Source organism: Pollicipes pollicipes, unplaced genomic scaffold, assembly GCF_011947565.3.
Source record: "Pollicipes pollicipes isolate AB1234 unplaced genomic scaffold, Ppol_2.1 Scaffold_5724;HRSCAF=6776_pilon_pilon_pilon, whole genome shotgun sequence".
In the NCBI taxonomy this organism is placed as follows: domain Eukaryota; kingdom Metazoa; phylum Arthropoda; class Thecostraca; order Pollicipedomorpha; family Pollicipedidae; genus Pollicipes; species Pollicipes pollicipes.
In genome coordinates, this window is record NW_023596746.1 from 55,922,537 (window position 1) to 55,933,566 (window position 11,030).

The 11,030-nt window shown below is 49.3% G+C and overlaps 1 protein-coding gene across 1 annotated transcript in view; it reads left to right on the forward strand.

Moving 5' to 3' along the window:
* Window positions 1–11,030, forward strand: part of LOC119103241 (murinoglobulin-1) — a 46,277-nt gene that overhangs the window by 27,318 nt on the left and 7,929 nt on the right. The window contains exons 16-24 of the mRNA XM_037226682.1: window positions 2,135–2,273; window positions 5,763–5,886; window positions 6,732–6,960; window positions 7,179–7,381; window positions 7,702–7,784; window positions 8,044–8,180; window positions 8,469–8,619; window positions 8,958–9,196; window positions 9,599–9,718. Of these exons, the coding sequence (XP_037082577.1) occupies window positions 2,135–2,273; window positions 5,763–5,886; window positions 6,732–6,960; window positions 7,179–7,381; window positions 7,702–7,784; window positions 8,044–8,180; window positions 8,469–8,619; window positions 8,958–9,196; window positions 9,599–9,718 (1,425 nt within the window). The remainder of the gene's footprint in view (window positions 1–2,134; window positions 2,274–5,762; window positions 5,887–6,731; window positions 6,961–7,178; window positions 7,382–7,701; window positions 7,785–8,043; window positions 8,181–8,468; window positions 8,620–8,957; window positions 9,197–9,598; window positions 9,719–11,030) is intronic.

Here is an 11,030-nt window from a genome sequence, read left to right on the forward strand (position 1 = left end):
CTAAATCCCTGGCTTATGTGTGCCTAGCCTGTTATTGGTGGATATGATATGGCACGTCAGCCAAAGAAACAATGCTAGATGTGGTCAAACATTAATCGCCATTTATTCACAGCTTTTATGACGCTTTCCCTCGAGCTTTATTTTCATAATCGTCGCATGTGCTCTGTAAACTTTGCCGATTTCGAAGTCGAAAGGCGTTTCAGAAGAGCGTAGCATAACTGTAATCATTTAGGCTATGTTCTTCAAATGCATTTAAGTTTCGTAAAACTAGTTCCGTAGGCCGTAGGACCACATGGAAGTCACTACAAATATTGCTACCGAGCCATGATATTTGCATGCACGTCGGCAAGGATGACATGATATTTGCCTGTTGAACATAATCGACTAAGTGTTAACCCTCCTGATTTCGTTGAAACTGTGTCATGGTGTCCAACTAGCGCCTGGCCACATGCTGGTAGAATAATATTGTCACACTCACAGAAAGAGCTTCCATCTTGGGAAGTCAATGGTGTCCAGGCATCTCAACTGGTATAAGACCAGACGCTCAAAACATGATGTGTTTTGAAAGATTATTTGGCCAAACCAAAGTCACACCAGAACTTACCTTTTTACGCACCAAAGTTGGCAAAAATAACAAAAAACGATCACTCCTGAGATCTAAGGTTGTCAGGTATCGGTAACTGCCATCCCTGCCTTCACGAAAGCCATACGATGCCAACCAACTGTGTAGTCGCGTCACACGCTTATTACACGATAGAGCCTTACACATCATACTTTACATTCACTTATTGTATCTTACTTTGGGCAGTTATCGGTCGCCGGAAGTCCTTCTTGCCTGAGAGATAAAATAATAAAATGCAGTTTTCATCGCCAGTGAATCGAAGTTTTGAACATAATGAAAACGTAATGAATCGTAATACAAGCCAATATGCAGCATGTTGCCTACGACATTAGGCTTCCATAATAACTTATTAATGTTAGGTGGCGAGTTAGCTTTGTTTAGTGAATACAATTTTAAAAGCCAATATCATTTGCTTGGAATAAACATTTTCTCAAAACAATGTAATTTGACATTTTGTTGATAATGATAAGGATTTTCGCCAACTTGTGGCGGTGCGCTATTATACATGCGACTCTCTGAGCTTCCCTGAATGTGACCAGGCCTTGGCTGTACACCATGCTGTAGTTTGAATGGAACTGAAGTGAGTGACACTCCTCGATAGCTGACGTCGGTTGATTGAAAATGTATTGGCATTATAATACCATGGCTTGGCTTGCGCGGTAAAATGATTGATATTGGTATGATCATGGGTTTGGATGAATCACTGTACACATGCTTTTGGTCAGGGGCGTTAATTTTTTGTAAATGACTGGGAAACCATTCTGAACGCCTGCCACCTAACCATCTACACAATGTGTGTGTTTCTGAACGGACCTGCCTTGGACGACGGCGATTTAACAGTGATTTTAATTTTCAGATTGTTTTTAGCTATCAGTCTCCTGTTAATGTGAGCAGCATGTTTGGCACACTTGTGGGCACCAAATAATGCCCGGAAAGATAAGTCTGTGTGATACTTAGTTCTTTCATTTGTTGCACTATTTTAGTCAAAAGGAGGGTCTGAGCCGACATTGTACACATGGATCTCCCAATATATTGAGCTGAGGTATTAGTGAAGCTGAAGATATGGTTGGATACTGGTCAAGCCTGCCTTTTCACGCATTATTTCGTGGACAAGACTTGTTTCCACTCAAAGACAGAATTGCATGGTCCTTGCTTTTCAGTGTTAGATGCAAAAATGTAACTAAAAATTGTCGTTCTTCGTAACGAACTGTGCGCAATGGTTGAAAAACACAGCTATGGAGAGAAGTAAGGTTGTCAGGCTCTTGGCCAGCACTTCCTCCTCTCCCCCTATCATTTGCGCTGATATTCGCCCTTGTTTTCGGCATTGCCAGATACCTGATACGTGACAAATTTTGGGGGGCAAGTATAATGTATTCTTTTGAGGCATCCGCGTGAGAAAGTTGAACTCGTCTGTGCTGTGTTTCTTTAATTCCTGCTCCCACCATGACATTAGTTGCAATGAAGTGTGGCCCAATTCGAAGGTGTGCTAGTCTGTATCATCTATCGTTTCAGAGTCACTCCTTCCTGGTGCTCTCTGACCTAGTTACGGAAACTCGTGCCTGTACCGTCCGCTCCCAGCAGCGGACTAGGTACTACCGGCGCCGCCATTACTCGCCTGGAGGACCCTTTCGCCGGATCGGCTATTCCTCAGGTGGGTATCTGTACAGGGCGATGTAGTTCACTTCCGAAGCCAGTGCTCGCAACCCGACACCGACACTACAATCACTGCTATTCGACAAGTCACTCCGCAAAGCAACGACAGGTTCATCCTAACCAGAGACCAGGCCGACACGTCCGGCGGACAGCGACCCTTAACCCAACATGCTCTCTGGTTGTCTGCAAAGTTGGGGACCTGCGTGACCATACTCTGAAGGAGCAGGCCGTTTAGGGTGTCCCTTTTATCTCCGTGATGAATCATGAGAGCGCGCCTGCTCATTCCTGGATATATTGTGATCCGTCGTTCAACACGCCTCTGGTAACACAACAATTCTAGATGTGAACTCGTTCAAACTTTGCAGAACCAGAAGCTGGCAATGCTGCATGAGCTATCTCCTATATTACTCTTTTCCGCTCCGACTAATCATCAGCTTAGTGAGGTGAGGAGTCGAGCCGGGTTAGTTCATGGTAATGTAGTTAACTGAAGTATTACTTAAATGCGTCTGCAGGATAGATTGCTTTAAAATCTACCAACAGGGCTGAAAAAGTGTCTTTCTGTCTCCCACGAAATTTGTAACCGTCTGAATCGTCGCCTGGAATCAAATCCTTCAGAAACCATTGTAGTATACATATAAATGCAGTAATCCACAAGAAGCAGAAGCAGCTTGAATGTAATGCGGCATAACCAGCGAACATTATCGTTTCGGGAAGTTCATTTGCACTGTAGTTTCATTTCTTGGCCACCAAGCACTGAATGAAGGCTGCGTCTGACTTAGCAGAATCATCATATAAAGGCATACTTAACATAACCGGCCTAAAGGCGTTCAGTTCTCTGTTCAGTTGAGGGGGGAAGGGGAGGCGAAATTGTAATTCTTAACCAGCGATGCAGTTTCCTATTTTTAGTTTTCATCACTATCCATTATTTTTCATCTGTCGTAAATTAGGGGTTCAGCATCCAAAAATTAATGATGGGAGACTACACCCCTGCTGCCAGCCACAAATCTGGGGAAGAAAAACATTTCTGTTGCATCTCGGAGGCAGGCTCAGACATTTTTACTTCCTGCACCCCCGCCCCCCTTCTCCTTGCGTCCCTCACCCCTACGAACTTCGCAAAACTGCATCCCTGTAGCCCTACACTTATCGATATTATGGTTTTTCACGCACCTGAAGCAATATCATTTTTGGTTTTGTGACGTCATCGTACAATCAGCTGAAAGCGTTGGCGACCTCCATTGCCTTGGCATGATTATAATCGGTGCAAAACTCGCACTTTCTAACATGATCCCAATTATGTGGAGCAAAACCCATGCAATATCGATATCAACGGATGCAAATGGCATTTTTGAATACCTCTAGCACCCTCAGCGAGCCTTATATGCAATATGATGACAAGAAAACGGGTTTTATTTTATCCCTGTCCACCGATCAGTGTGCTAAGTCCGAGGTGCAACGGGCAATGCGAAAGGCCTACGCGAGGGATGCTCAGCCTCTTACCTCAAAGCCACTGTTTCTCTCAGTAGCAGGAAGCCCCGAATGGATCCTTGACATCTGTTGCTCCAACGACCTCCGTTTACCACTGAAGCTGCAGCTCAGGTATCCACAAACATTAACTCATAGGTGTCGGTTTGTATTCTTTTTTGAGGGCCTTGCCCCCCCCCCCCCTTAATGCTGAGTTGGCCCCCCATGTTAGCTTGGCCCCCAATGTTTTTGGCTGGAATACTACACAAAAAACGTGCTTAGACGATGATCATAACACAAGGACTACCTAATTTGTCTCCGTAGTGGCGTTTCGTACCACTATCATAACAAAAAGTCATGGTTGCTCCCATCACAAAATACCAATCCTAGCAGGTGAGCGGGTAAACGATGCAATAAACTTCGCATACCTATACCATACCTTCGCATACCGTAAGACACGTGATGGTTTGTGAGTTTACAGTGAAAAACTCTGGAATACGGGGATGACCCAAGTCCTCCATGGCTAACCCCGTTCCCGTCCCCCAGAACAAAACTGTTTGGCGCCTCCCATGACCGCTATAGAAGCGCGCCATCAGCCCCCTGAGGTGGTCTCCAAAGGGGCGCCTTCACTTGCCGATCAAGTAGACGCATGTATCCAGTGCCTGCTCGCTGGATCGAACCTTGCATGGCTTCTACACTGCTTAAATCAAAGAATCTTATCAAGTATACAAAGATTAAAACATACACTGCGTTTAATCAAAATTGGATGGTCGAAATACGGTGAGAAAAAAAGTAAATGGGGGAGTAAGTTGCCGAGCCTTCGGTCTGGCCCCCTCCCCATAACTTACAAAAATTGACATCCGTGCAACAACCCTAGATCGGCAGGCCATTTTAACGATACTACCCCAAAAGAGACGATTAGCTACGTCCTTCTAACCAGTCAGCTTCTCACGGCATGAACACAGACAACAGCCCACAGCCAAGCACTGAACCCAACGCACTACCGCGTAGCGAGCAATCGAGCTCTCAAACAAATCAAATCAAAGCTGTCTCAAATGACACAACGCTCTGAAACGCTGCGTAGCAAACTGATCACGTTTGTCGCAAGGTGCTGTGGCCAGCCACATTCTTACGACCAGTAATAAGCCTAGTTATTTGGTACTTCATACTGTTTAGTATGTGAAGTGAATCTTTGCCGAAAAATCTGTGAAAAGCACCGATCTGCGGGGCATTGAAAAAGAAAACATTATGTTATTACTGATCTGTGAGGTCAACACTGATATATTATAGTTTGTAGTGCGTTTCTGCCACCGGCTAAAAACTATCCTGATCAAAGTTTCTTTGTTTGGCAGCATTTTATGCCTCAACTTGCTTATACAGCGAAACGTCATCGTTTCGACATGCGCTCACGCTGCAGGCGTTAGCAAGTACAGACCAATAGTAAACTTGTAGTTTCGTCGAGCTGGGGTGATGTGTTGTAGTATGGTCTTGTCTGTTGCAATTCGTTTTCATTTTCGCAATTTTGTCATCAATTGGTTTGCAAAAGTGCCAGTTTTTGTCACCGATCATATCCAGTAAATTAGAAGTTTTTTCACCCTGTCTACCAACACTCGCAATGTCTGGGGTCTAAGAAGGTGGCAGGCTTTGTAATCCCCAGTTGGCTGGTATTCGGTGGTCAGCATGGTTCTGAGGGTCGATGTCGGCGCCCCCATGTCAACGCGTGTCGGTGCTAACCGCAAGTCTTCCGACGGCGACCACCTAAAGGCGGGATGAGACAGATGACGGTGGCCGACTTCAGAGCCGACAAGGGTCGTCAAGCCGCGGTTAACCATCGATGATGATGACGGTGATGATGAATGACTGCCTCGCAACTCGTCTGGCTATCTAATGTATTGCGAACTCACTCAACTGTCGTTAAGTTCAGTCTGGAAAACAAAGCAATGCATTTTTGAGCTAACATCTAGAAAGGAAAGAATAATGTATTTGAAGCGCTGAGGTGACGTGCTAACGTTCCTCCGGTTACCAGGAGGCCCGACGCCGGTGCTCGATTCGCCTTCCGGATCGGCCCCGGCGCCGCCTCCGTCCGAGGTGCCTGACGTGGTTCGCACCTACTTCCCCGAGACGTGGCTGTTCGATCTCCACACGGTCGGGTCAGTGGACGAACATGGGCGCACTGACTGTGACGAGGCTGCGTTGGATGTGGACTTGAGCCGTTGATCCTCGTACTCTGAAGCTGTTCATGGGTTTGTTCAAAGCTGTCCTGATTACCTACCGTTTCATGTCGTTTGAGTATGCTCACATGTACATGTAACCAGCCAGTAGTATGTTGGATGCACATTAACCTATTAGTTGAAGCCCTCAACAGCTTACACGATAATGTAAACAAAACAAAATCATAATTTTGTTTTTAGGAGAGGGGCAGGATGCGTTTTTTTTCCTCAAAATGTAACCAGAAATATGCATTAACTAGTATAGATCATGAGCATGGGCAGGTCACACATGATAGATAATAAGTCGTATATTTTGAGCACTATCGTCATAAAGAGCACCAATTTATTTATATTTCTCTTTACGCAACACATTCTTATACCTTAAGCGTTGGTCGTTTTCGGCATTATAACTCACCATGTCACATGCAGGAACTAGGACAGAATCGCACCATCACGTCACGATTCCGTGCCTTTACAGCATTAGAACTCACCATGCCACATGCAGGAACTAGAACAGCTACACCATCAAGTGACGATTCCGTGCCGCTCCTCACGTGCAGGAGCTAGGACATTTGCACCATCAAGTCACGATTCCGTGCCGCTCCTCACATGCAGGAACTAGAACAGCTACACCAAGTCATGATTCCGTGCCGTTAGTCATGTTCACATTTAAACTCGCCATGCCTCATGCAGGAACTAGAACAGTTACACCATCAAGCCACAATTCGGTGCCGTTCCTCGGCCGCCTGGCCAGTGTCACAGCCGGCCACCTCCGCACCGGGCAGGAACGACGGCTCGGTGACGCTGACCCAGAAGGTGCCGGACACCATCACCGAGTGGGTAGGCGGAGCCGTGTGCAGCTCGGAGACGGCCGGCCTTGGCGTGGCGCCGTCGGCCTCCATCACCAGCTTCCAGCCGTTCTTCGTCAGCTACACGCTGCCCTACTCGGTGAAACGCGGCGAGACGCTAGTGCTCAAGGTCTCGGTGCTCAACTACAACGAAGAGGCGCTGCCGGTGGGTCCTCGCTGCTCTCCTGAGCGCTCTGTTCCGCTCGTGTTATCTTGCTCGCTCGTGTTATCTCTGTCGGTGCTCGGCGTCACCACACGCCACATGCTGGATAAGACTGAATCCAACGCTAGCTTTACCAGCTGTCCGCTCGGACACTACTGGCCCCACGCGATATCCCGCCGGTCCTGTGGACGCTAAACAGGCACCGGCGCCTGTGGCCGCAGGTCAAGCTGACACTGGTGGCGTCGGACGAGTTCGAGACGCTCTCGGCGCCGGTGGTGACCTCGTGCGTGTCGACCGGCGTGGCCGAGGTCGTGCCGTACCTGCTGCGGCCCGGCCAGCTCGGCGACGTTAACATCACCGTGGTGGCTGAGGTGTACTCCGACTTCCCCGCCGAGTGTGGGTCAGAGGTGGTGCCCTACTTCAGGTGCGTGGCGTTGCGCGTTGCGGGAGTACGGAGCGTGGCGCACGCCGTGTGAGTCAGCTTTAAACACGGCAGATGTGCGTAACCGAGACACGAGCCCAGACCCCCTGGTTTGGGTGGGATGTTAAGAGTTGCAAATGAACCGGTAGTGTTTCCTATTGCATGCACGTTTCTGTCCTGTAATGACATACAGATATTTGCTGAAAAAAAAATCAAAATGCCTTCATTTTTTGATTCAATGAAATATGAAGGCGTGACTACTCTCAACCGATATCCCATTTTGCCGTGGATGCATGCAGCCAACGCGACTACCATTTGGACAGGGACGCCGTGACCAGGCCGATTCTGGTGGAGCCGGAGGGCTTCGAGCGTGAAGTCATCTACTCCTTCTTCATGTGCATCAGCCGTGAGTGCGCTGCCAAAGCGGATGTTAACGGGATGACTAAGGCCGGTGCCGGTGTAGCTGCAGGCTAGTGACGGTTTGGAGGGCGCGGCGTTGCTGGCGGTGTTGGGACGCACGTACGCTCAGCCGTGTGTTGGCGTTGTTTCCTTGATCGCGACGCGGCTTTCATCGTCCCGCCGCATGGCTACGGACGTGTCCTGTGCCGCAGTAGGGCTCGCCCTGTTTGGGTACCGCTTCCCTGACCCGACCCGTACGCCGGCAGCGGAGGGTGCCGACCTGTCGAGCGGACCGAACAGACGGGAGGTTGACTGGCCGCTGCTTCTGCCGGCCGACCTGGTGCCCGACTCCGAGCGGGCTCAGATCGCCGTCGTCAGAGACCTGCTGGGACCCAGCATTGACGTACGTCACTTGCGTACTGTCCGCAATGACAGATGTTCGCTGGATGTGTTCGACATAATATATCCGCGTGAGGCTGAAGTAATTGTCGAGTAACCTGTTGTAGAAGTCATGGCCTTTTCTGTTGGCACATCCTTATGCTCCCAGCTGTGTAACGTACGGCCACGGTCCCACTTTTGCTCTAGTCATTTTCATTTACGTCATTTATGTGATTCCCTCCGCTATCATGGATGCGTTAACTGTGCCGTTTAAAGCCAAAGCAGATATGTCCAAGCTTTCTGTACTTCTCAGAACCTGGAGTCGCTGGTACGGCAACCAACCGGTTGCGGCGAACAGAACATGGTACTCTTCGTTCCCAACATTCACGTCATGAAGTATTTGACTGCAGTTGGTGAACTGACTGAGCAAATCAAGGATAAACTTGTCAGCTTCATGAGATCAGGTACTCGGTTGATCAGGCTGGGAATAACATTGCACTAGATTACTGAAGTCCTAACTAGTATGAGATTCACATACCAAATCGCGAACCCAAATGATCAGGCATGCGTCAGAACCAAGCTATCGTTTCTTGGTATTTTGCACCAAGCAACCGAACAAGTCTTCTGATCTAAACTGCTCATGGTAGTTCACATCACCAGAGCAGTTAGATTATTAAATGTAAACCTATTTACTTAAGATAGCGCCCCTTCTGGAAGACCTTCATGGACAGCTGAGCTCAAAACTCGTGAGACTTCCAGCGCGCTCGTTACCGTGACCTTCGTGACCCGTGTCTCGCCCCAGGCTACCAGCGCGAGCTGGGCTACCGTCACGAGGACAAATCCTACTCGGCATTTGGCAAGTCGGACGACTCAGGCTCCATGTGGCTGACCGGCTTTGTCATCAAGTCGTTCGGTGACGCAAAGGAGTTCATTTTCATCGACGAGGCTGACCTGGAAGGAAGTGTGCGATGGATCGAATCCCATCAATTGAGTAGCGGCTGCTTCCCATCTTTGGGGACGGTTCTCAACAAGAAAATGAAGGTAAGATCTTGTGTTTGTCTGCATTGATTCCCTTGCGCCCGTGGCACGCTGTCATAAATTCGCCTTCAAACTAACTTTAACCAAGTATCTACAACTGAGTGCATTGAAAGGCGCATGTACTTACCGCTGGATCTGGATCTGGGGGGGGGGGGGGGGGGGGGGGGGCGCACCACATCGGCTGATTGACGGAGGGGTCCATCTGTGGTTTCTCGTGTTGCATACTCACCACTCATACTTGTGCAGCCGTGCTTGCATGTTGTCTGCTCTTGGCCGGTTTTTCTCTGACCCGTCCGCCAACGGCGAAGTCCATTGCCGTTTGCCCCGCTCCTCACGTGATAGCCGTTGTTCCCTGTGTGGACCCAGCCGATGTTTGCGGGTACCAGCAAGGCTGACGTGTTTCAGGGTGGCGTTGGGTCCGGCGGCCAGCAGGCGCTGACGGCCTACATCACCATCGCGCTGCTGCAGTCGGGGGTAGAGCTGGGCAAGAACACCGTCCACGGCGCCTTCCGCTGCCTGACGCAGGTCAGCCAACGGCTCAGAGACACGTGTGATCGCTGGAGGCGGTTTCTGGAAAAGAGTTGGGCGACGTGATTGACTCTAGATGCGTCGGCAGTTGAGGTTTGAGTTAGAGTTTGAAGGGCGCCGCAACTGCATTGGTTATTTGCGTAGGTCGGCATTTCTTCACTGTGCGATGCATGTTAGAGCCTTGCTGTTGATGCTTCATCTTATTTTGGTGGCTTTGGCCTACATGGTTCCGAAAGTTTTTTGAGGTATTGCCAATAGGGATCGTGCTCAGTCACTCAGTTCGTACACATAAACATAATATTTCACATGTGGTTCAACTTACACCCTCATGATCTAGCCTCTGGCTTGGTACCCCCGCAACAAGCCCGTAGGCTCCGCGGGACGAACCTAAGAACAGCCGAGAATGACTGTTGCATGAAATTTATCAGGAAATTTTGTTGTGGCCGAAGTACTAATCGCTTTTGCCTTCTGTAACAATATCATTCGCTCCCTTTTACATCACCATACTACAGAATGCCAGAAAAAAATGTTTCAGAAGCGGATCTTGTGTGCAGAAAGCGATGAAATGATCCATAGATGAAACAAACATGCACCGTTACAGTCAGGGGCACAGCCAGAAATTCTTCAATACGGAGGGGTGGGTGGGTAGGGTCGGAGCTCGCTGAGTGCTTGCCATAAAATAAATAAAGGAGTCCTCTATGGTGCTCAGTAAAACATGCGTTGCTAACAGTGGGGAAGAAGGGCAGCCTGCCTCCTCCCCCGTTCTCTGGCGGTGTCTGGTTGTGGTTGTGTTCCCGATGGACGCATGCACTATACCATACCGCACTGTGTAGCGAGACGTCCGATTAAACAGCACAAAATTGGGTTAAACAGCTCACCAAAAGGCTGGTCTTTCATGTCTACCGCCGTGTGCAGGAACGCACTCCACTAGCTCTTATTACAACACCTGTTGCCTTTGTATGGCACATAGACGTGAGTGACTTAGCGCTGTAGGATAGCTACCCCTGAGGTCGTGTTGGACACCGCTCACCGGCCGTGGGTTAGCTACCGGCCGGGACCGTGTTGGACACCGCTCACCGTCCGTGGGTTAGCTACCCGGCCGTTGGACCGTGATGGAACCGACCTCTCACCGGCCGTGGGTTTAGCTACCCGCCGGGGCCGTGATGGACACCGCTCACCGTCCGTGGGTTAGCTACCGCCGGGGCCATGATGGACACCGCTCACCGTCCGTGGAATGCCATGTTGGCCACCGCTCACCGTCCGTGGAAAGCCCTGTAAGCCTCCGTTCACCGTCCGTGGAATGCCATGT